General features: G+C 49.1%; 1 protein-coding gene across 2 annotated transcripts in view; it reads right to left on the bottom strand.

The window, feature by feature from the left end:
* The window catches only part of KIRREL3 (kirre like nephrin family adhesion molecule 3), a 3,739,713-nt gene that overhangs the window by 970,809 nt on the left and 2,742,240 nt on the right, over nucleotides 1-26,664 (bottom strand). For both annotated transcript variants that reach the window (XM_069224509.1, XM_069224508.1), the window contains exon 10: nucleotides 8,440-8,566. In XM_069224509.1, coding sequence (XP_069080610.1) covers nucleotides 8,440-8,566 — 127 coding nt within the window. The remainder of the gene's footprint in view (nucleotides 1-8,439; nucleotides 8,567-26,664) is intronic.

Raw genomic sequence — 26,664 nt, 5'->3', positions numbered from 1 at the left:
CAGAGCCTAACAAAAGTGGGGTTGCTCTAGCACCACTGAAGCTTGGAAGAAAGCTGCGTGCGGTGAACCTCGGCCTCCCACAGGACTCAGAATACTCACTAGTCATCCTTCGACTGAGGGCAGGTGGCTGCCTGGCTAAGTGAGACACATGAGAAATGTAACACTTTGGGAGACTGATATTCCTTTGACCCTGCTGGGATGCTGCATTGAGGTGCTGTCACTGGGCCTGGCAGGTCTCCATCCCTGGTAGGCGTGGGCCCCTTCATGGCCACTGGTGCAACATTTGCAGTGCTAGGCCACTTACCTACACCCTGATCGGCCCACTGGGCTGCTCGTGCTGCGAGACTCAGCCTTGCCAACTGGCTCTCACAAGCAGACCAGTCTAGGAGTCAGCCTCCCTCTTCTCCTGGAGGGAGTTGGTGACCCCATTGCATTCATGGGATGTTTTTGATCTAGAACTCAACCTCAGCCACTGTACCCCTCGAAACCACCAACACTAGTCCAGCAAAGTGTGGATTGTGTGGAACGTCCTACTGGGCCCACCCGGGTGGATGTTATTCTGGATATAATATTACCAGCTATAGAGTGGTCCCATGTGTCCCTGGATAATAAAATAGACAGAGTAGTGATGGATCTCACTCTGCTACAGGACGACCATCATAAGCTCACTGAGAAGAGTCCACAATGCAGAGCAATCATTGATGTTGATCCAACCCAGACCCAGGAATTGCAGCTGCATACACTGCGAGAGCTGGTACACACTCTGGAGGAGAGGACAATGGATGCCAAAGGCCACTCTCTAAGAAACAATGTCCATACTGGTGGGCCACCCGACAATGTAGAGGGTTAGGGTGCAGCATCCTACCTGAGTCATGGTTCCACAGCTTTATCCCCACCTAAGCCCTCTCACCCTACTTCTCAATTGAGCGAGCACACCAATTACCAGTGCAGAAGCCCCCTCCCCTGGTGCCCCACCCTGGCCACTTATAGCCCACCTTCCCCAGTACAAAGACTGAGGCCTTATTTTGTGAGAGGCCCGGAAATGAGACAACCTGCTAGTAGACAACATGAAAGTGATGATCTTCCCAGATTATAGACTGGCATTCCAAAGTCAATGGCACACTTTCCTCGCTGTCAAATGCAGACTGAGGGACCTCAATTTGAAGTACTCGCTCCTGTTTCCACTCACCTCCAGGTCCAGCCAGGTGGCATGCTACACTTCTTCACAGACCCCAAAGAGTCATGGGAATGGGTGAAGAGACACAGGACCATGGTTTCCACATTGTCACAAACACTGACCACTGACTTACTGCCCTCTGGCAGGTGTTGATGGAGCTACAAGGGTCGAGGATCACAAACTGCCTCTCAAACACCCATTTCTCTAACCTGGAGCAGCCTATACAGGAGAGGAGAAGGGCATTGCAGATGGATGTGGCATTTGGGGACCCCCCTCCACCCTCAGACACTGATGACAAGGAGGACTCCAAATGTATTAGCGACAAGGGCTCCCTGGCATCTGTTCTTTTCCCTCCCAACTCCACTATGGCACCTAGTGTGACTCCAAAAACTGCAGATGATAGTCTTTGAATAGCAATGATGACTTTTTCTTGTAATGTTGGCCCTTGGTCATTCTTTTCTGCTGTAGTTAACTAAGTATTTTCCCTCCACAGCAGACCCAGTGCTGCCCCATCTGGCGGTAGAAGCTGCGGTTATATTATACTGTAATTACCGTACATGCTCTAAACTACATGGCCACCTCCCAGCACCTGCAGCCTTGGGGATGGGAATAGCTGTTGTACATCTTGATCATAGACACCTCCAGATTCAAATAAACACACGGGCGGCCCCACATCTCATGGTTGCACTGTTGTCATAAATACACCAGCAGCGGGACACTACATTTGAGTGGTAACAACCTGGTGTGCCACTTCCCGTGGGACGAGCCTCCATGGCTGAGGCTAGAATCCAATGGGGCTGCCCTGGCATCCACTACATGCTCCCATTCCTTAACTGCACTGCTGGCAGCATGCACAGACTCAATCCCTTTACTGAACTGGTACTTCTTATCTCAGACATTAATCTGGGATGTGCTGGAGGCACTTGGGACCACTTAACTAAAAAGTATTAATGCATCTGTACACCAACCAAACTGTTGCCTAGCGCCCTGGTTAGTTCGGCAACAGTAGCACACATTGTTCACATATTTGGGTTGGAACTCTTTGTATCTCTGCTCTGGATGAAATTATGTGTTTCCTAGTGGTGTCTTTCACTGGTTTGATGATGTTGCCTGCGACTGCCTGGAGTACCGGTATCGGGTTGGACCTTGTCCTGCCCAGCCAGCGGGGGAGGGACTCTACCCATTCAGAAGCTATCATGATGACTGATCCTAACATATTAGCGTGGAATATCTGGGGGATGGACACTCCTTCTTGTAGATACACTGAACTCTTACTTTGTGCCCAAGGCTGACACATATGGTGTTTCACCAGGAGTTCCACCTCACACTGCATGCATGCAGTTACCGAAACAGTGGAGTGGCCAAGTATATTCTACCAACTACTCCACTTACTGTGTGGTTTTGGTGTGGATGAAGGCTGGGGTCCTCTTTGTTGCAGATAACACTGTCATAGACTCGAGGGGTCACTATGTTTTTGTAGAGGACCACAGAGGGTTGTTGTGTACGGCTCAGAGCAATATATGCGCCTAACTCTGAGCAGGTTGTGTTCTTGGATGCCCTGATTGGGGTTTTGTTGCAATGGAGCAGACCCCCCTGGCTATTGGGTGGCAGGTTTAACAGTGTTGTTACCATAGACTCAGACCAATCCTTCAAACCTCTCCTCCCTCCAGCTGCCAACTCAAACACTCATGCCTTAACTAGCTGTTTACAAAGCTAGAGCTTGTTGGACATTTAGACCCTGTGCAATAATCACATGAGAGTATATTCGTTTTACTCCCATGCCCATGTCCTACCTGTTCAAATAGACCGATTTGTTAGTACACCAGATTTAATTATTCATGTTACTCACATTGATTCCCTTGGCAGGACACACTTGGATAATAATACTGAGCACTCATGATTAAGCTGGAATGGTGGCCCTCCCCCATCCCAACATGGTACCTGCAACCAGCAGCGCTGGAAGATCCACCATTTATGGCTTCCCTTACTGGTACTATATTGGAATATTTTGATATAAATGCAGACACCGCCACTTTCTGGCTGATCGAGTGGGACGTCTTCAAGGACACTGCCTAGGCAGTATTCTGAACATGCATCCCCTGATCAACTGTAATGTCTCACGACACCAAGCTGATTCTCTCTCTCACCAAGGACCCTGCCATCACCAAGACCAACCTCCACGAAGGAATGAAGGCCATCGCCGAATGGATGAAGAACAGCTGCCTGAAACTGAATTCTGACAAGACTAAGGTCCTTATCTTCGACTCCACCCCCTCCACATCGAACGACTCCTGGTGGCCTGCCACACTGGGAACCGCACCGACACCCACCGACTACGCACACAACCTGGGATTCATCCTGGACTCTTCACTATCTATGACCCGGCAAGTCAACGCCATCTCCTCCTCCTGCTTCAACACCCTCCGCATGCTTCAGGGGATTTACAAATTGATCCCCACTGAAACCAGAAGGATGGTCACTTAAGCCCTCGTAAGCAGCAAATTGGACTACGGCAATGCCCTCTATGCAAGAACCGCGGCCAAACTCAAGAAAAGACTGCAAAGCATACAGAACGCCTCCACACGCCTCATCATGTACATCCCCCACCACTGCCACATCACAGCCCACCTGAGAGCTCACACTGGCTCCCCGCCAACTAGAGAATCACGTTCAAACTCCTCACCCACTCTCATAAGGCACTGCACAACACTGGGCCAGAATACCTCAACAGATGGCTCTCCTTCTACACCCGACCCGACAGCTTCGCTCCGCCGATCTTGCCCTCGTTGCTGTCCCACACATCCACAGAATGACCACCGGTGGCAGATTGTTCTCCCACCTCGCCGCCAAGACGTGAAACACTCTTCCCACCCACATGAATCAGACAAAGGACCTACTTGCCATCAGGAGACATCTCAAGATATGGCTGTTCGAGCAGTAACAGCCCCAACCTCCCCTCAGCGCCTTGAAACCCTCACAGGTGAATAGTGCGCTCTACAAATACACTGATTGGTTGATTGATTGACGAGAGGAACAGACAGTGCCCCGACTCGAGAAGCAAGCACAGATTTCTGCTGAAGGTAGGAGCACCTAGGCCAGGTGAGGCGGGAATATGCAGCACTGCCAGCGAGAATATGATGCCTCAATAATGCGGCCCACACTGGAAGCACTCCGAGGCTGACAAATTAGGAGCGCTGCTCGCATGACTGATGCAACAGGAACAGCCGTGACAGCCCATTCTGTCCATCCGTGCAGATCCTGGGGTCCTCTTACACACGTAAAGGGACGTAAATGCTGCATTCGTGTGCCACCGTGCTTCATTATACACATCGGCAACTGAAACTGCGGAGGAAACTGAGTCTTTCTAGGTCAACATGGTGCTTCCTCTGCCATTGCCCGAGCAGAAGGGGAAACCTAACAGAGACATCTCACTCTTTGAGGTTAAGAAAGCCATTCAAGCACTTGCCACTGGCAAAAGCCAATGCCCCAACGGCTACCAGCCGAATTCTACAAGGCTTTTACTACAACACTGGCCCCAAGGCTGAAAACACTATGCAAGTAGGCCATGGCAGCTGCTTGTCTCCCACCCACATTGTGTGAAGCATTACTTATATCACTACCCAGCCCTGTAGGGGCCCGGAAGCGCTGGAATCCTAAAGACCGCTAGCGCTCCTAAACTCGGACTATAAAATACATGCACAGATATTAGCTGACCAGCTAGATCCCCAGGTCCCACAACTGATCCATCTGAACGAAAATGGATATGTACTGGCCAGAAACACTTTCTGAGCCTGAACTGTTTCTTCTGTGTGCTGGGGTATGGCTCATCTCATAGCCACATATGTGTTGCCTGGTGCTTGAACTAGAAAGGGCCTTTGACTCTCTGGAGTTGGCCTACCTGTTTGAGGTGCTTCCTAGATATAGCCTGGGGACATGCTTTGCCTGTTTTACCAAACTCCTCTACAGTAGCCCCTCTGCCAGGGTAAAAACAGGCTGTCTTATATCTGATCCGATACTGATTGATAGAGGCACATGCCAGGGATGCCCACCGTCCCCACTGCTCTTCTCATTGGTGATGGAGCCGCTGGCTCACATCCTCTGGGTCAGGATCATTGATGGGATATACCACTTAGTGATAGCCTCCACTCTGTTTTGCTCTATGTAGAAGACATGTTCCTATGTCTTAAAGGCATCCATGACATCCCGGCAACCATAGCGCAATTACCACAGGTTTGCTGAGGTATCAGGCCTATGGGTTAATTGGGCTAATTCGTTCCTATTCCCATTGACAGCCACAGTGCCTGACTCTGCCCCTCAGATCAATGGTGCCTATTTGGCATGGCAGTACATCACATTCTGTTACCTGGGCATACGAATATATCATACTCTAGCAGATCTCTTGGATGGAAATCTCGTCCAAGTAGTGTTCTTCTTGCAAGCGCCGATGTCGTTCTTGCAGACCCTTCCACTATCAGTGGTGGGCCAAATAAATCTCATAAAGATTGTTATATTGCCACACCTGCTGTACTACTTAGCCAACTTACCCTTATATATCACCAAACCGTTCTTCCCCTCCCTTTGTGCATCTAATAAATGACTTTATATGGCATGCTACGTGCCATCGCTAAGCTCTATCTCCCTACCGGTCAGGGTGGTTTAGGAGTGCCAAATTTCAAACACTACTACCTGGCCTCCCAATTACAATGGGTAGCTTGATGGCCCCTGGGTTGCCAACTGGAAGACAATGTGACTGCTCCCCCTGTGGGACCTAGCATGCATATTGCACTTATTTCATCCCCTCTCCGAAGCATAACAACCCCAAAGTCTCCTAAAACGGGATGTGTTTTGATGCTTCTGAAGTCTCTTTCTCACCCAATTGGTAATACATTATGCCCCAGCACTATCACTGCTTGGCACGCAGAAGACAGTGTGCACGAGTCATGAAAAGGTGTAGCAGTTGTTGAATAGGAAGCTTGGGTGCGGTGGCTGACATGATATCTGAATTATCTGCATCAACAGCTCAGGATTACTTAACACACTTTCAGCTCTAAGCAGTCAGTGATCCAAACTGCAAGAACTCTGCTTGTCATCCACGCAGCCTGGACAAATATCATCAATTCATCTGCATAAGGGTAGAACTCAATCTATTGAATGTCCCTACTAGTGAGGTATCCGACATTAACAGAGCTACACATCACATTAGTCCAGGGTGCCTTTGCCAAAAATAAATGTTAATTTACAGAATATTTGATCTAGTTTGGTCTTTAGCTGATAATTTGCTTATGTAGCAGGATCAGCAATACAACTAGACTCGGTCCAAATTCCATCTTTGGAAGAAGTAACGACAATCACCAAATAAACAAAGGCTGATTAATCAAATCTAATTGTGTGTCCTAGTTTGAGCCACTTAGTTCAAAATTCATGCCTCCACTTTTCGGATTGTGAGGTTATCCAAAAAGTAACGATCAAACCTGAGCAGGTAAACGGCTGAAAAGAGCTATGTTTTGATTCTGAGTTCAATCTTCCTTGGATATCATTGAGGATGCTGCTTTACACAGTCTCTGACGCAGGACCATTTTCAAATACATTGTGAATAGCTCAGACTCTGCAATAGTGCTGAAAGTACGGTAAATAAATGTATCTGCTTCCGACATCTATGAGTATTCCAATGCTTAACATAAAAAGTACAAACGGCCTCCCAATTAGATATGTTTCATGTGGGATTCACCATAAGCATAAATGCTTTTCTAAAATGTGGCTCACACGACGTCACTGCCCACATATTTACCCAGATATTCAAAGAACAATTCAATTAGATTGATCTTAAATTTTTTTAGTACTGCAACAGAGTATTCGGGAAATGTACCCCTGAAAATATGCCAATACTAATACTCTTTTAAGTGCACCTTTACAACCAGGATTGGTGAGCATATATATATTATTATTTAAAATAGGTGATTTATTTCATAAAACTGCCCACTAATATGCTAACTGTGGTAGAGATATCAGTAAATTAGAAATTTAAAATTTGTTCCTACTTGATTAAATATAGCAATCGTTGAAGCACAACAGAAGGCACAACAGAAGGCATGGTACAATTGGCATGCCGGAAAGAGCATGTGCACAGATATATCCTGTGAAGGCCAGTATATTTCTAGCATAAAGCTGATTGTAGGGGCTGGTTGTTAAGCGACATACTCCATGCACAACTAAAAGCACTCATAAGTATGACCAGCACTCATCAAAAAAGTGGTAAGATCTGGTAAGCACTAAGGGGCATATCTACAAGAAAGTGGCATATCATAAATGATGCACCACTTATCTTGAGACCCCTTAATGGCACCTAACAACACCGTTGCCCCGTATTTAAAATACGGCGCACATGGCTTTCATTAGCACAATGGCACCAAAAGTTTGGATGCTATTGTGGCGATTTGCTACTGACGCTAGTGAATCAAAGCACAGGGAGGCCCATTTAATATAATGGGTTTATCATTTTAACGCCTGCTCTTAGCACGCATTAAAAATGACGCAGAAAATGGTGCAGTGAAATCTTGTAAATTTTATTGCACCATTTTTTCAGTCCTCCCAGCACCGGAACGCCCCTTTGTATACATTATGCCTGGCGCAGGCATAATGTGGCGCAAGGGGTTACAAATTGTAAATATGGCAACGGAAATGCCTACCTAATGCCACATTACCGTAAATAAATTACGCTAATGTGGCGCAAGGAGACACAAGGGGTTTCTAAATATGGACCTAGGAGTTCTTCATGAGTCATAAATCACTGAACAACTGTCTACACGACAGCAAAGCAAAAGCAAGTGCAAACTATAATATAACGTAAAAGCAAGTACAAAATTATGGAGCACAACCAGTCTGTTTTTTAGATTTCGAACTAGACGTTGTCACAGTACCAACATGTTTACTTACTAATGTAAAACAATAGTTCTCTGTTATATAGTGCATATATTCAGTACTAAAGAAAACAAGGCATGCAATAGCGGCATAGCCACGTCATCAAGCATGGGTATAATGCTGATGGTAAGCTGTTGTGTGGAGGATCTAATGACCGGCGACCACTAGACTTATACAAAGATACCATAAATGCATCAACAACTTCATAGGCGTATAATGATACAATAAATTCAACGGCAACATCAGCAGGTACTGGCATAACAAATTATTCGTTTTGAATGACATGTAAAACCAACCATTTTTTAAGAGATTGAGCTAGATAAATGATAAGATATGTCTCATACCATTGACAGTGAGGGTCACTTCTCTTTCTCCGGCGCCAACACGAGGAACCACAGCACGGCAGACGTACTTCCCAGCATCCTCCTGCCGAACTGACTTGAGGGTTAATGAGTTGTCATTGCTCAGAACCTGAGAGAGTGAAGTGAAGTGTAGAATCAGTTCTGAACCAAAGACGTACATGTAGGATCACAATACAAAATAATGCCAGAACATTACATTAATAATCCTTTAGTCATTCAGGCAGGTGTGCCCATCCTCTTTGCTCTCTCCCCTCTGCTTACCATACCCTTAGCAGCATTAAACCCCACTATTTCATTAGCTGGGAAACTCCAGGCTAGGAGTTATCCCAGTTTCCTTCTGTATTATCACTCGTAATTAGGACAGTGATTATCTAATATGGTATGGTGGACATTGTTTCTCTTGCACCCAAGAAAACTCATTACACCACTGATCAAAAAAAGCCAATCGAAATCACACCAATCCTAGTAGATGTGCGTAACACTAAATATTGGGCCTCCCCTTAAAAATATAGTGATGGCCTGAATAATTTAACTTGAGCAAAGTGCTTCACAGGCATAATAGTGCATAGGCCTGAAAATGATGTTTCCATGAGGCCTACGTCTCAACCTGACTAGGAGCTATCAGCCTAAATGCTGTACTGCCAACAGTCAACAAACCGTTCTCAAAAGACGTTGGTTGATGAATGGCTTTAGAGCCCCATTCATGAGCACAACACTTTGGAGCAGAATCAGTTTGGCTTTGGCCTCAGCCATGGAGCGTACACAGTCCTCCTACACGTAGTAGACAATGGGAAAGAGCAGATGAGGGTCACCAAGGCATGTTGAAATTTTTGCCATCCTTTTTGCACATAGTTCAGGACTTAATAGGCCTCCTTGCTTTGGTTCGCATTGATTTCCACTGAGGGTTATTTCCGCCAAAACATTAGTGGGAGTAAGACTGAGACTTCTCAGTAGGTAAAGTGGTTCAAATTTCTTAAACTATGCTGCCCAACCTAAAGGGAAGCAATATTAATATACAATCATGTCCAAGTCGTTTTTTTTAACCACACTGGAAGCTAAGCTCCTGCCAGCTTAGTTCAGTGGTAGGTAGCCATATCATTGTTTGTGATAAGAAATCTAAAAATAGTTGCAGATAGCTGAAATATGAATGCGTGTCATGTTCAACACCATAGTAACATGCTGGTTTTAGCCAACAGCATTTTGCACGCAGGTTAAGTGTAATGGTGATGAATGAATTGTGACATGTTTTGTAGTCTTGTTTTTATAGTAAGCTTTGAAAATTGGCCCTAATTATGTTTGTGTTTTTTTTCTTTCTACTGTGCAAGTTAACTATCAGGACTAGCTAACTCTATTAATTTCTGGATGGGCTATAACAAGTACAAGAAAAATTATAATGTACCATTTTTTTTAAGTAGAAGCATTCACGGAATGAAGTGCCACAGTAATTATAGTCAAAATTTACAATGAGGCAATTAGCAAGCAGATGTTGCCATGTGGTCGGATACAGAATGTCCTTTATTGGAGCATATTTAACAAGCATTTGCAATGCAATCGGTCTCGCATTTGCTTTAGTTAGAGCTATTGGTGGTATAAAAGCATAACTGGACTTTTCTTGCTGTATAAATTGGTCAACCCTGCCGCATAATTTGGTCCTCTCTACATAATTCCAGTGGCCCTGTATATAACTAAAGCACTCCCATTTACCTTGTTCCTCTATCTGAAGCAAAAAAATGAAAATATTGCTATTTAGCATCCTAATTTAAATCTGCCATGCTAATTCCAATAGAATACCACTTTCACCACCCCACCATCAGAGTTGCTGGTTGGCTAACAGAAATTCTGGGGGAAGGCTAAGAGTAGAAGTATTAAAAAGGATGTGCAAAGAGGCTGATGTGCAGTAGTAAGGTAGTGGTACTGTATTACTGGATGTTCATTGTTTTATGTATATAACACACAGCTTGTCAGTACATTTGTCAGGATGAAGGGGTTAAAATCCCCTCTCTCGGATCGGATGCTCTTTTATAACACTATAAAAGTGCAAGGCTCAGGCATCCCCAAAGGGTGGAACACAAATGCACACACAGTCAGTGCACTACTTAATTAACTTTGCTGTGCTGTTTGGGATCTGTGATGGGCTCATCAAAAGCATTAAGGGCCTCATGTAGGAGGCTGGACTGGCTTGTAGTGAGTACCACTCCACTACACCTTGCACCAGGCCCAGGTATCCCTTATTAGTGTATAGGGTGTCTAGCAGCTTAGGCTGATAGATAATGGTAGCTTAGCAGAGCAGCTTAGGCTGAACTAGGAGATGAGTGAAGCTCCTACAATACCACTAGTGTCATATGCACAATATCATAAGAAAACACAATACACAGATATACTAAAAATAAAGGTACTTTATTTTTATGACAATATGCCAAAAGTATCTCTGTGAGTACCCTCAGTATGAGGATAGCAAATATACACAAGATATATGTACACAATACCAAAAATATGCAGTATAGTATTAGAAAACAGTGCAAACAATGTATAGTTACAATAGGATGCAAAGGGGACACATAGGGATAGGGGCAACACAAACCATATACTCCAAAAGTGGAATGCGAACCACAAATGGACCCCAAACCTGTGTGACCTTGTAGAGAGTCGCTGGGACTGTAAGAAAACAGTGAGGGTTAGAAAAATAGCCCACCCCAAGACCCTGAAAAGTGAGTGCAAAGTGCACTAAAGTTCCCCAAAGAGCACAGAAGTCGTGATAGGGGAACTCTGCAGGAAAGACCAATACCAGCAATGCAACAACAATGGATTTCCAGACGAGGGTACCTGTGGAACAAGGGGACCAAGCCAAAAAGTCACGATCAAGTCGAGAGTGGGCAGATGCCCAGGAAATGCCAGCTGTGGGTGCAAAGAAGCTGCTACTGGACAGTAGAAGCTGAGGATTCTGCAAGAACGACAAGGGCTAGAAACTTCCCCTTTGGAGGATAGATGTCCCACGCTGTGGAGAGTCGTGCAGAAGTATTTTCCTGCGGAAAGACCGTAAACAAGCCTTGCTAGCTGCAAAGCTTGCAGTTGGGGTTTTTGGGTGCTGCTGTGCCCCAGGAGGGACCAGGATGTCGCCAATTGCATCAGGGGACAGAGGGTGTACCCAGCAAGACAAGGAGCCCTCTTAGAAGCAGGCAGCACCCCCAGAAGTGCCGGAACAAGCACTACAATGTGGAGTGAAACGGTGCTCACCCGAAGTTGCACAAAGGAGTCCCACACCGCCGGAGGACAACTCAGGAGGTTGTGCAATGCAGGTTAGAGTGCCGTGGACCCAGGCTTGGCTGTGCACAAAGGATTCCCTCGGAAAGTGCACAGGAGCCGGAGTAGCTGCAAAACACGCGGTTCCCACCAATGCAGTCTGGCGTGGGGAGGCAAGGACTTACCTCCACCAAACTTGGACTGAAGAGTCACTGGACTGTGGGAGTCACTTGGACAGAGTTGCTGGATTCAAGGGATCTCGCTCGTCGTGCTGAGAGGAGACCCAGAGGACCGGTGATGCAGTTCTTTGGTGCCTGCGGTTGCAGGGGGACGATTCCGTCGACCCACGGGAGATTTCTTCGGAGCTTCTAGTGCAGAGAGGAGGCAGACTACCCCCACAGCATGCACCACCAGGAAAACAGTCGAGAAGGCGGCAGGATCAGCGTTACAGAGTTGCAGTAGTCGTCTTCGCTACTTTGTTGCAGTTTTGCAGGCTTTCAGCGCGGTCAGCAGTCGATTCCTTGGCAGAAGGTGAAGAGAGAGATGCAGAGGAACTCGGATGAGCTCTTGCATTCGTTATCTAAGGAAATCCCCAAAGCAGATACCCTAAATAGCCAGAAAAGAGGGTTTGGCTACTTAGGAGAGAAGATAGGCTAGCAACACCTGAAGGAGCCTATCAGAAGGAGTCTCTGACGTCACCTGCTGGCCCTGGCCACTCAGAGCAGTCCAGTGTGCAAGCAGCACCTCTGTTTCCAAGATGGCAGAGGTCTGGAGCACACTGGAGGAGCTCTGGGCACCTCCCAGGGGAGGTGCAGGTCAGGGGAGTGGTCACTCCCCTTTCCTTTGTCCAGTTTCACACCAGAGCAGGGCTGAGGGGTCCCTGAACTGGTGTAGACTGGCTTATGCAGAAATGGGCACCATCTGTGCCCATGAAAGCATTTCCAGAGGCTGGGGGAGGCTACTCCTCCCCTGCCTTAACACCTTTTTCCAAAGGGAGAGGGTGTAACACCCTCTCTCTGAGGAAGTCCTTTGTTCTGCCATCCTGGGCCAAGCCTGGCTGGACCCCAGGAGGGCAGAAACCTGTCTGAGGGATTGGCAGCAGCAGCAGCTGCAGTGAAACCCCTGAAAAGGCAGTTTGGCAGTACCCGGGTCTGTGCTACAGACCCGTGGGATCATGGGATTGTGCCAACAATGTCAGGATGGCATAGAGGGGGCAATTCCATGATCACAGACATGTTACATGGCCATATTCGGAGTTACCATTGTGAAGCTACACATAGGTGTTGACCTATGTGTAGTGCACACGTGCAATGGTGTCCCCGCACTCACAAAGTCCGGGGAATTTGCCCTGAACAATGTGGGGGCACCTTGGCTAGTGCCAGGGTGCCCACACACTAAGTAACTTAGCACCCAACCTTTACCAGGTAAAGGTTAGACATATAGGTGACTTATAAGTTACTTAAGTGCAGTGGTAAATGGCTGTGAAATAACGTGGACGTTATTTCACTCAGGCTGCAGTGGCAGGCCTGTGTAAGAATTGTCAGAGCTCCCTATGGGTGGCAAAAGAAATGCTGCAGCCCATAGGGATCTCCTGGAACCCCAATACCCTGGGTACCTCACTACCATATACTAGGGAATTATAAGGGTGTTCCAGTATGCCAATGTAAATTAGTGAAATTGGTCACTAGCCTGTTAGTGACTATTTGGAAAGAAATGAGAGAGCATAACCACTGAGGTTCTGTATAGCAGAGCCTCAGTGAGACAGTTAGTCATAACACAGGTAACACATTCAGGGCACACTTATGAGCACTGGGGCCCTGGCTGGCAGGGTCCCAGTGACACATACAACTAAAACAACATAAATACAGTGAAAAATTAGGGTAACATGCCAAGCAAGATGGTACTTTCCTACACAACCCCCCCCAAACGAAGGACAATAAGACTAGTCATTACCTGATGGGTCTTCATTGTCTAAGTGGAAATATCTGGAGAGTCAATCTGCATTGGAGTGGGTACTCCCAGGTCTATGTTCCACTGTATAGTCCATTCCCTGTAGGGATATGGACCACCTCAACAATTTAGGATTTTCACCTTTCATTTGTTTTAGCCAAAGTAGAGGTTTGTGGTCTGTCTGAACAATGAAGTGAGTGCCAAACAGGTATGGCCTCAACTTCTTCAGTGCCCAGACCACAGCAAAGGCCTCCCTCTCTATGGCAGACCAACGCTTTTCTCTAGGGGTCAACCTCCTGCTGATAAAAGCAACAGGTTGATCCTGGCCCTCAGAATTAAGTTGTGATAAGACTGCCCCTACCCCTAATTCAGATGCATCAGTTTGGACAATGCATTTTTTGGAGTAACAGGGGCTTTTTAGGACAGGTGCAGAGCACATGGCCTGCTTCAGCTCCTCAAAAGCTTTCTGACAGCTAGCTGTCCACAATACCTTTTTAGGCATTTTCTTGGATGTGAGGTCATTAAGAGGGGCTGCAATGGAGCCATAGTTGTTTATGAACCTCCTGTAATACCCAGTGAGGCCTAAGAAGGCTCTGACCTGGGTCTGAGTTGTAGGGGGAACCCAATCTATAATAGTTTGGATTTTCCCCTGAAGTGGTGCAATCTGTTCTCCACCTACCAGGTGTCCCAGATAAACCACCTTACCCTGCCCTATCTGGCACTTTGAAGCCTTGATAGTGAGGCCTGCCTTTTGCAGGGCCTCTAAAACTTTCCATAGGTGGACCAGGTGATCATCCCAGCTGGAGCTAAAGACAGCTATATCATCTAGATATGCTGCACTAAAAGCTTCCAGCCCTTGCAGGACTGTATTCACCAACCTCTGAAAAGTGGCAGGTGCCTTTTTCAATCCAAAAGGCATTACTGTGAATTGGTAATGGCCTCCAATGGTTGAAAATGCAGTTTTTGCTTTTGCATCTTCTGATAATTTGATCTGCCAATACCCTGCAGTCAAATCAAAAGTGCTTAGATACTTGGCAGATGCCAGTGTATCTATGAGCTCATCTGCCCTGGGTATAGGGTGAGCATCAGTTTTGGTTACCTGGTTGAGACCTCTATAGTCTACACAAAACCGCATTTCCTTCTTTCCATCCTTGGAATGAGGTTTTGGTACAAGTACCACAGGAGAGGCCCATGGACTTTCAGAGTGCTCAACCACTCCCAGTTCAAGCATTTTCTGCACCTCTTGCTTTATGCAGTCTCTGACACGGTCAGGCTGCCTATAGATCTTACGTTTGACAGGCAAGCTGTCTCCAGTATCTATAGTGTGCTCACACCAAGAAGTGGTACCTGGCACAGTAGAGAAGAGTTCAGAAAACTGATCCAGGAGATTTATGCAGTGGTCTTTCTGCTCAGCAGTAAGACAATCTGCCAAAACTACACCTTCCACTAGAGCATCTTGTTCTGTGGAATAGAAGAGATCAGGGAGAGGGTCACTCTCTTCTTCCTGTCCCTCATCAGTTGCCATGAGCAGGGTGAGATCAGCCCTGTCATAGTAGGGTTTCAGGCGATTGACATGGAGCTCCCTAAGGGGACTCCTGGCAGTGCCTAAGTCAACTAAGTAGGTGACTTCACCCTTCTTTTCAACAATTATGTGGGGTCCACTCCATTTGTCTTGGAGTGCTCTTGGGGCCACAGGCTCCAAGACCCACACTTTCTGCCCTGGTTGGTACTGAACCAAAACAGCCTTCTGGTCATGCCATTGCTTTTGGAGCTCTTGGCTGGCCTGAAGGTTTTTACTGGCCTTTTTCATGAACTCAGCCATCCTTGATCTGAGGCCAAGTACATAGTCCACTATGTCTTGCTTTGGAGCTTTTAAAGGTTGTTCCCAACCCTCCTTAACAAGTGTTAGAGGACCTCTCACAGGGTGTCCAAATAGGAGTTCAAAGGGGCTGAAGCCCACTCCTTTTTGGGGTACCTCCCTGTAAGCAAAAAGGAGGCAAGGTAACAGGATATCCCATCTCCTGCGGAGTTTTTCAGGGAGTCCCATAATCATGCCTTTGAGAGTTTTGTTAAATCTCTCCACCAGTCCATTTGTTTGTGGATGATAGGGTGTGGTGAACTTGTATGTAACACCACACTCCTTCCACATGGCTTTTAAGTAAGCAGACATAAAATTGCTTCCCCTGTCTGATACCACCTCTTTTGGGAAGCCCACCCTGGAAAAGATTCCCAAGAGGGCCTTTGCCACTGCAGGAGCTGTAGTGGTCCTTAGAGGAATTGCTTCAGGATATCTGGTGGCATGGTCCACTACCACCAAGATAAACCTATTGCCTGAAGCAGTAGGAGGGTCAAGGGGGCCAACTATGTCAATCCCTACCCTTTCAAAGGGAACCCCAACCACAGGCAGTGGGATAAGGGGTGCCTTTGGAGTGCCACCTGTCTTGCCACTGGCTTGACAGGTTTCACAGGACTTACAAAATTCCTTTGTGTCCTCTGACATTCTAGGCCAATGAAACAAGGGAACAAGCCTGTCCCAAGTTTTCATTTGCCCCAAATGTCCAGCTAAGGGAATGTCGTGGGCTAGAGTTAGGAGGAACTTTCTGTACTCCTGAGGAATCACCAATCTCCTGGCAGTTCCAGGTTTTGAATCCCTTGCTTCAGTGTACAAGAGGTTGTCCTCCCAGTAAACTCTGTGAGAGTCACTGACATCTCCATTTGCTTGTTTGACAGCTTGCTGCCTTAGACCCTCTAGTGTGGGACAGGTATGCTGTGCCACACTCAGCTCCTCCCTGGCAGGGCCCCCTTCACCCAAAAGCTCAGCAGTGTCTGCTTCCAGCTCCTCTGGTGTAGGTTCTGCACAGGGTGGAAATTCTTCTTCCTCAGAAGTAGAATCCACTGTAGAGGGAGGGATAGTAGGTAGTGCTTTACTTCTACTAGCCCTAGCTTTAGGGAGCACTTGGTCCATTCTTCCAGGATCCAAGTCACCCTGTCCTTTTTGCTTTTTGGCCTGAGCCCTGGTTAAAGCAAAAATATGCCCTGGAATGCCCAGCATTGCTGCATGGGCCTCCAACTACACATCTGACCAAGCTGATGTCTCTAAATCATTCCCTAGTAGACAGTCTACAGGTAAATCTGAGGAAACCACAACTTTCTTTGGACCAGTAACCCCCCCCCAGTTGAGATTTACAACAGCCATGGGGTGGCTAAGTGTGTTGTTGTGAGCATCGGTTACTTGGTACTGGTGACCAAGTAGGTGTTGTTCAGGGTGGACCAGTTTCTCTATTACCATTGTAACACTGGCACCTGTGTCCCTGTAGGCCTGAACCTCAACACCATTTATTAGGGGTAGTTGCTTGTACTTATCCATGTTAGGGGGACAAGCAACTAAGGTGGCTAAATCAATAGCCCCCTCAGAGACTAACACAGCCTATGTCGTCTCCCTAACAAGACCAACCCCAACTAAGTTACCAAAAGTGAGCCCAGCTACTCCCTTGGATTGGCTATTAGTAGGTTTGCTCCCACCACCACTGCTATTACTAGGGGCACTAGGTGTAGCAGCAGGGGTTGTAGTGGTAGGAGGCTTGGTGCTTTTCTTTGGACAACTGGGATCTGTTGTCCAATGGCCTTTTATTTTACATAAATAGCACCATGGTTTCTTTTCTTTGTTTTGATTTGAAGAGGATTTGGGCCCACCAGCCCCACCAGAGTGCTTTTGTGGGCCTGATGAAGACTCATTTTTAGATTTGTCCCCACCCTTGTCAGAAGACTTACCATCCTTCTTCTTGCCATCTTTGTCACCCCCTGTATGAACTTTTCTGTTCACCCTTGTTCTGACCCATTTGTCTGCCTTCTTTCCCAATTCTTGGGGAGAGGTCAGATCAGAGTCCACCAGGTACTGGTGCAACAAATCAGACACACAGTTATTAAGAATATGCTCTCTCAGGATTAAGTTATACAGGCTTTCATAATCAGTAACTTTACTGCCATGTAACCACCCCTCCAAGGCCTTCACTGAATGGTCAACAAAGTCTACCCAGTCTTGTGAAGACTCCTTTTTGGTTTCTCTGAACTTCATCCTGTACTGTTCAGTGGTTAAGCCATAACCATCTAGGAGTGCATTCTTAAGAACTTTGAAATCATTGGCTTCACTTTCTTTCACAGTAAGGAGCCTATCCCTACCCTTTCCACTAAATGATAGCCATAGGATAGCAGCACACTGTCTTTGAGGGACATCCTGTACAACACAGGCCCTCTCAAGTGCAGCAAACCACTTGTTAATGTCATCCCCCTCCTTATAAGGGGGAACTATCTTGTGCAGATTTCTAGAATCATGCTCTTTTGCAGGATGACTATGGGGAATACTGCTGCTGCCACCATGGGTTTCTAAACCCAATTTCTGTCTTTCTCTTTCCACTTCTAAGGACTGCCTATCCAAATCCAGCTGTTGCTTCTTGAGCTTCAGCCTGGTTTGTTCCACTCTCAATCTATTGAGCTCCCTTTCTAACACTCTGTCATCAGGGTGGGTGGGTGGGGCATGCCTTAAAACAGAAGTATGGTGAGAATGAACAGAAGGAGACCTGTCCCTAACAGATGGCATCCTAACAGCTTGGCTAACAGAAACATCACTTCTACTATGATGGTAAGGAATACTCTTACTGTGATGTGAGACAACACTATCAGTATGGTGTGACTCTACATCAGTACCAGCTATGCTAGGTTGTCTGATAATGGGCAGGCTAGGAAGTTTCCTTTCTAAATATTTTGCTAGGGGTGCCCCAGGGTCAGATTGGGAGCCATCAGCTAATTTCTCAACAGAAGTGGCACCTCTGGCCTCATCCTGTTCAACAAGCATATTAACCAACAGTTCTCTAGAGGGATTCTTCCCTACACTTAAACCTCTTTCTATGCAGAGACTCCTTGCTCCTTTCCAGCTAAGGTGATCATAAGCAAGTTTGGACAGATCAACAGTTTGGCCTGTGCCAGACATTTTAGAAAGTGTTTAAGCGATAGAAAAAGTGAGAAAAAGTTTTTAGAACTTTTTAAAGAACAGGAAAAAAACTTTTTAAACTTTTTAAGAACTTTTTGAAAGTTTTAGAGGTACTTTTCAGCACTTAGAAAAGAAGTGAGAGAAAAAAAAAAACTTTTTGGTTAGGTGTACATACACTGAACTTGTTTTGCATATTTTTCTCTTATGGAAAGTACAATGACAAAAGTGGTAAGTAGTAGCAAAGTTCTTATCCCACCGCTGCACAACCAATGTAGGAGGCTGGACTGGCCTGTAGTGAGTACCAATCAATCAATCAATCAAAGGCATTTGTATAGCGCACTGCTCACCCGGAGGGTCTCAAGGCGCTGGGGGGGGGGAGGGAACGCTACTGCTCGAACAGCCAGGTCTTGAGTTGCTTCCTGAAGGCGAGATGGTCTTGCGTTGTCCGGAGGTGGATGGGGAGGGAGTTCCATGTCTTGGCTGCCAGGTAGGAGAAGGATCTTCCTCCGGCGGTGGCTCTGCGGATGCGGGGGACGGTGGCGAGAGCGAGGCTGGCGGAGCGGAGCTGGAGGGTGGGCTTGTGGAAGGTCAGGCGGCTGTTGAGGAACTTGGGGCCCAGGTCGTGGAGGGCCTTGTGTGCGTGGGTGAGGAGTCGGAACGTGATTCTTTTGTTGATGGGGAGCCAGTGCAGATCTCTCAGGTATCCGGAGATGTGGCTGTGTCGGGGGATGTCCAGGATGAGTCGTGCTGAGGCGTTCTGGATCCGTTGGAGTTTCTTCTGGAGTTTGGCGGCGGTGCCGGCGTAGAGGGCGCTTCCGTAGTACAGCCGACTGGTGACGAGGGCCTGGGTGACCGTCTTCCTGGTCTCGGTGGGGATCCACCGGAAGATCTTTCGAAGCATGCGCAGGGTGTTGAAGCATGAAGACGAGACGGCGTTGACTTGTCTGGTCATCGAGAGAGAGGAGTCCAGGATGAAGCCTAGGTTGCGAGCGTGGTCCGTTGGCTTGGGGGTGGCTCCCAGGGCGGGGGGCCACCAGGAGTCGTCCCAGGCAGAGGGTGATGATCCCAGGATGAGGACCTCCGTCTTGTCTGAGTTCAGTTTCAGGCGGCTGTTCTTCATCCATTCGGCGACGTCTTTCATCCCTTCGTGTAGGCTGGCTCTGGCGGCGTCCGGGTCGCTGGTGAGGTAGAGGATCAGCTGGGTGTTGTCGGCGTAGGTGATGATCTTGAGGTTGTGTTGACGTGCGATGGTTGCGAGGGGGCTCATGTAGACGTTGAAGAGGGTGGGGCTGAGCGATGACCCTTGTGGAACGCCGCAGATGACTTCGGTGGCCGCTGACCGGAACGGGGGGAGGCGGACTCTCTGGGTTCTTCTGGCGAGGAATGAGGTGATCCACTCCAGGGCCTTCTCCTGGATGCCGGTGTTGTTCAGGCGCTGTACCAGGGTGCGGTGGCAGACAGTGTCGAACGCTGCGGAGAGGTCCAGGAGGATGAGGGCCGCAGTTTCCCCATTGTCCATTAGGGATCTGATGTCGTCTGTGGCTGCGATGAGGGCGGTCTCCGTGCTGTGGTTGGCTCGGAAGCCGGATTGCGAGTGGTCGAGGGATCCGTTGGTCTCGAGGAAGGCGGCTAGCTGTCTGTTGACGGTCTTCTCGATGACTTTGGCAGGAAACGGGAGGAGCGAGATGGGGCGGTAGTTCTTGAGGTCGGAGGGGTCTGCAGTTGGTTTCTTCAGCAGGGCACTGATCTCGGCGTGTTTCCAGCACTCCGGGAAGGTGGCGGTGTTGAAGGAGGCGTTGACGATGTCGCGGAGGTGGGGTGCGATGATGTGGTCGGCCGTGTTGAAGATGTGGTGTGGGCAGGGGTCCGTAGGGGATCCGGAGTGGATGGTGTTCATTGTGCGTGTTGTGTCTTCGTGCTGACTGGGGTCCAGGTGCGGAGAGTGGCAGTGGGGGCATCGGTTCGGTGGTGGAGTTCGTGGTTGGTGGGCCGAAGCTGTTGTGAATGTTGGCGATCTTGTCGTGGAAGAAGGCTGCGAGGGAGTCGCAGAGGTCTTGCGAGGGAGTGATGTCATTGTTTCCGGCGTCGGGGTTGGAGAGCTCTTTGACGATGCTGAAGAGTTCCTTGCTGTTGTGGGTGTTGTTGTCCAGTCGTTCCTTGAAGGCTGTCTTTTTTGTGGCGCAGATCAGTTGGTGGTGTTTGCGGGTGGCGTGTTTGAGGGCCGTCATGTTGTTTGTGGTCTGGTTGGTGCGCCAGGTGTTCTCCAGGGAGCGGCAGTTCTTCTTGGAGGTGATGAGCTCGTCGGTGAACCAGGAGGCTTTCTTGCTGCTGCGTCTGCTGGGGGGGTTCTTCTTCAGTGGTGCGAGGGCGTCTGCGCAGTTGGTGATCCACTGTGTGAGGTTGTTGGCGGCTTCGTTAGGGTCTGTTGAGCTGGTGGGGGGGTTCTGGCTGAGGAAGGTGGTGAGCTGGTCGCCGGTGATCTTGTTCCAGCTCCTGCGGGGGGCTTGTTGAGGGTGGTGGTGGGTCGTCGTTTTACTGAAGCTGAAGTGGACGCAGCTGTGGTCAGTCCACTGGAGATTGGTGGAGTGGCTGAAGGTGACGTATTTGCTGGATGAGAAGACTGGGTCAAGCGTGTGGCCGGTGTGGTGGGTGGGGGTGGTTACCAGTTGCTTGAGTCCGAGGTTGGCCAGGTTGTCCAGTAGAGCAGTGGTGTTGCAGTCCTTGTCGTCCTCCAGGTGGAAGTTGAGGTCCCCCAGGAGGATGTAGTCGGTGGAATTGATGGCGTGGGGGCTGACGAAGTCTGTGATGTCTTTGCTGAACTGTGTGCGTGGTCCCGGTGGTCTGTAGATGAGGGTGCCTCTGAGCGTGGTCTTGGGGTCGGTGTGTATCTGGAAGTGGAGGTGTTCGGCGGAGGTGAAGGTGTCATCGGAGTTGGTCGTGATGCGGATGGGGATGGTGTTCTTGTGGATGATGGCGATGCCTCCTCCTGTCTGGTTGACGCGGTCCCTCCTGGTGATTTTGTAGCCTTCTGGGACGGCGATGGCGACGTCGGGCGCTGAGGAGGCGTTCATCCAGGTTTCCGTCAGGAAGGCGATGTCTGGTGCTGTCGAGTCGAGGAGGTTCCAGAGTTCGACGGCATGCCTGTGAACGGAGCGGGTGTTGAGCAGGATGCACATCAGGTGTTTGTTGCTGGGGCTCGGTTTAGTAGGTGCGGTGTTGGGTCGGAGGCTGGTGAAGCGGCAGGTCAGGCAGTTGAAGGGTCCGTGGGTGCGTCTCGGGGTGGCAGGGTAGCAGGCGGTGTTTCGGCCGGCGTTGAATGCGTGGAGGGTTTTGGCATCGTAGATGTGCAGGGTGTGCTGCCGAGGACCAGGGGGTCTGGCGCTGGGCGCGGTCCAGGCGCGGACGGGCGCAGACGGGCTTACCTTTGGCGCACCTTCGGCGCTCAGTCGGTGCTCCCACTGCGCGCATCCGCTGCACGGTCGCTCTGGGGGCGTCATAAGTAAGGAGCCGGGAGGGAGGAGCAGCTGGGTGGGGTGAGCGGGGCGGCGTATGGAATCACAGGGGGGCGGGGCCGCAGGGAGGCAGCGGCGGGAAATACCAAGAAGCAGCGGGCAGCGGGAAATTCCCAGGAGCAGCGAGCGAAGGAATCTGCAGGCAGGAGGCGGCAAAGGCAGGCAGGAGCGGCAGCAGTGAGTGGGGCGACCAAGCCCTGTGGAGGGCTGAGCGGTCACACTCTGTGGTCCCCTACAGTCCCCTTAAGTAAGGAGCCGGGAGGGAGGAGCAGCTGGCTGGCGGGAGCGGGGCGGCGAATGGAATCACAGGGGGGCGGGGCCGCAGGGAGGCAGCGGCGGGAAATACCAAGAAGCAGCGGGCAGCGGGAAATTCCCAGGAGCAGCGAGCGAAGGAATCTGCAGGCAGGAGGCGGCAAAGGCAGGCAGGAGCGGCAGCAGTGAGTGGGGCGACCAAGCCCTGTGGAGGGCTGAGCGGGGTACTTACACCTTGCACCAGGCCCAGGTATCCCTTATTAGTGTATAGGGTGTCTAGCAGCTTAGGCTGATAGATAATGGTAGCTTAGCAGAGCAGCTTAGGCTGAACTAGGAGACGAGTGAAGCTCTTACAGTACCACTAGTGTCATATGCACAATATCATAAGAAAACACAATACACAGATATACTAAAAATAAAGGTACTTTATTTTTATGACAATATGCCAAAAGTATCTCAGTGAGTACCCTCAGTATGAGGATAGCAAATATACACAAGATATATGTACACAATACCAAAATATGCAGTATAGTATTAGAAAACAGTGCAAACAATGTATAGTTACAATAGGATGCAATGGGGACACATAGGGATAGGGGCAACACAAACCATATACTCCAAAAGTGGAATGCGAACCACGAATGGACCCCAAACCTGTGTGACCTTGTAGAGGGTCGCTGGGACTGTAAGAAAACAGTGAGGGTTAGAAAAATAGCCCACCCCAAGACCCAGAAAAGTGAGTGCAAAGTGCACTAAAGTTCCCCAAAGAGCACAGAAGTCGTGATAGGGGAATTCTGCAGGAAAGACCAAAACCAGCAATGCAACAACAATGGATTTCCAGGCGAGGGTACCTGTGGAACAAGGGGACGAAGTCCAAAAGTCACGATCAAGTCGAGAGTGGGCAGATGCCCAGGAAATGCCAGCTGTGGGTGCAAAGAAGCTGCTACTGGACAGTAGAAGCTGAGGATTCTGCAAGAACGACAAGGGCTAGAAACTTCTCCTTTGGCGGATGGATGTCCCACGCTGTGGAGATTCGTGCAGAAGTGTTTTCCTGCGGAAAGACCGTAAACAAGCCTTGCTAGCTGCAAAGCTCGCGGTTGGGGTTTTTCGGTGCTGCTGTGGCCCAGGAGAGACCAGGATGTCGCCATTTGCGTCAGGGGACAGAGGTGGCACCCAGCAAGACAAGGAGCCCTCTCAGAAGCAGGCAGCACCCGCAGAAGTGCCAGAACAGGCACTACAAAGTGGAGTGAAACGGTGCTCACCCGAAGTTGCACAAAGGAGTCCCACGCCGCCGGAGGACAACTCAGGAGGTCGTGCAATGCAGGTTAGAGTGCCGTGGACCCAGGCTTGGCTGTGCACAAAGGATTCCCTCGGAAAGTGCACAGGAGCCGGAGTAGCTGCAAAACACGCGGTTCCCAGCAATGCAGTCTGGCGTGGGGAGGCAAGGACTTACCTCCACCAAACTTGGACTGAAGAGTCACTGGACTGTGGGAGTCACTTGAACAGAGTTGCTGGATTCAAGGGACCTCGCTCGTCGTGCTGAGAGGAGACCCAGAGGACTGGTGATGCAGTTCTTTGGTACCTGCGGTTGCAGGGGGACAATTCCGTCGACCCACGGGAGATTTCTTCAGAGCTTCTAGTGCAGAGAGGAGGCAGACTACCCCCACAGCATGCACCACCAGGAAAACAGTCGAGAAGGCGGCAGGATCAGCGTTACAGAGTTGCAGTAGTCGTCTTTGCTACTTTGTTGCAGTTTTGCAGGCTTCCAGCGCGGTCAGCAGTCGATTCCTTGGCAGAAGGTGAAGAGAGAGATGCAGAGGAACTCGGATGAGCTCTTGCATTCATTATCTAAGGAAATCCCCAAAGCAGAGACCCTAAATAGCCAGAAAAGAGGGTTTGGCTACTTAGGAGAGAAGATAGGCTAGCAACACCTGAAAGAGCCTATCAGAAGGAGTCTCTGATGTCACCTGCTGGCCCTGGCCGCTCAGAGCAGTCCAGTGTGCCAGTGCACCTCTGTTTCCAAGATGGCAGAGGTCTGGAGCACACTGGAGGAGCTCTGGGCACCTCCCAGGGGAGGTGCAGGTCAGGGGAGTGGTCACTCCCCTTTCCTTTGTCCAGTTTCGCGCCAGAGCAGGGCTGAGGGGTCCCTGAACCGGTGTAGACTGGCTTATGCAGAAAGCATCCAGCCATGAAAGCATTTCCAGAGGCTGGGGGAGGCTACTCCTCCCCTGCCTTAACACCTTTTTCCAAAGGGAGAGGGTGTAACACCCTCTCTCTGAGGAAGTCCTTTGTTCTGCCATCCTGGGCCAAGCCTGGCTGGACCCCAGGAGGGCAGAAACCTGTCTGAGGGGTTGGCAGCAGCAGCAGCTGCAGTGAAACCCCTGAAAAGGCAGTTTGGCAGTACCCGGGTCTGTGCTACAGACCTGGGGGATCATGGGATTGTGCCAACAATGCCAGGATGGCATAGAGGGGGCAATTTCATGATCATAGACATGTTACATGGCCATATTCGGAGTTACCATTGTGAAGCTACACATAGGTGTTGACCTATGTGCAGTGCACGTGTGTAATGTTGTCCCCGCACTCACAAAGTCCGGGGAATTTGCCCTGAACAATGTGGGGGCACCTTGGCTAGTGCCAGGGTGCCCACACACTAAGTAACTTAGCACCCAACCTTTACCAGGTAAAGGTTAGACATATAGGTGACTTATAAGTTACTTAAGTGCAGTGGTAAATGCCTGTGAAATAACGTGGACGTTATTTCACTCAGGCTGCAGTGGCAGGCCTGTGTAAGAATTGTCAGAGCTCCCTATGAGTGGCAAAAGAAATGCTGCAGCCCATAGGGATCTCCTGGAACCCCAATACCCTGGGTACCTCAGTACCATACACTAGCGAATTATAAGGGTGTTCCAGTATGCCAATGTAAATTGGTGAAATTTGTCACTAGCCTGTTAGTGACAATTTGGAAAGAAATGAGAGAGCATAACCACTGAGGTTCTGGATAGCAGAGCCTCAGTGAGACAGTTAGTCATAACACAGGTAAAACATTCAGGGCACACTTATGAGCACTGGGGCCCTGGCTGGCAGGGTCCCAGTGACACATACAACTAAAACAACATATATACAGTGAAAAATGGGGGTAACATGCCAGGCAAGATGGTACTTTCCTACACCTCATTACAAGGCTGGAGGTCTTGAGACTGCCAGGGTTGCGGTGGCGGTCAGGACAACCGCTGCTGTGGCGGTCCGACCGCTACATTAAGACCCTGGTGGGCAAACCGCCAGGGTTCCGCCTTCCCCGCCGAGATCGGTGATCCCAACAGGTAGACGGTGGGTGGAGATCGCAATCAGCCATGGCAGGGCTGCATGCAGCACCTCCCTGCTGATTACAATCTTGTTCTCCACCAACCTTTTCATGCCAGTTTTACAACCATGAAAGGGCTGGCATAGAACAGGTGCAGGGGGCCACAGGAGGGCCCCTGCATGGGCAGTGTTGAGGTCTCCCTACCCAGCCCCATTGCGATGTTCACTGTCTGCTGGGCAGACTGCCTGCAGGTGACAGCATTGCCGCAAGCTCGATATCGGGCCGGAGACAATGCTGCTGCCAGTTTCCCACTAGACTGACAGGCAGAAACCTCAGTGTAGGAAAGTACCATCTTGCCTGGCATGTTACCCCCATTTTTCACTGTATATATGTTGTTTTAGTTGTATGTGTCACTGGGACCCTGCCAGCCAGGGCCCCAGTGCTCATAAGTGTGCCCTGAATGTTTTACCTGTGTTATGACTAACTGTCTCACTGAGGCTCTGCTATCCAGAACCTCAGTGGTTATGCTCTCTCATTTCTTTCCATTTTTAGTTGTATGTGTCACTGGGACCCTGGTAACCCAGGGCCCCAGTGCTCATAAGTGTGCCTGAATGTGTTACCTGTGTAGTGACTAACTGTCTCAATGAGGCTCTGCTAATCAGAACCTCAGTGGTTATGCTCTCTCATTTCTTTCCAAATTGTCACTAACAGGCTAGTGACCATTTTTACCAATTTACATTGGCTTACTGGAACACCCTTATCATTCCCTAGTATATGGTACTGAGGTACCCAGGGTATTGGGGTTCCAGGAGATCCCTATGGGCTGCAGCATTTCTTTTGCCACCCATAGGGAGCTCTGACAATTCTTACACAGGCCTGCCACTGCAGCCTGAGTGAAATAACGTCCACGTTATTTCACAGCCATTTTACACTGCACTTAAGTAACTTATAAGTCACCTATA

The sequence above is a fragment of the Pleurodeles waltl genome, chromosome 3_1 (assembly GCF_031143425.1).
Source record: "Pleurodeles waltl isolate 20211129_DDA chromosome 3_1, aPleWal1.hap1.20221129, whole genome shotgun sequence".
Taxonomy (NCBI): Eukaryota; Metazoa; Chordata; class Amphibia; order Caudata; family Salamandridae; genus Pleurodeles; species Pleurodeles waltl.
This window is presented reverse-complemented; position numbering and strand designations above follow the sequence as displayed.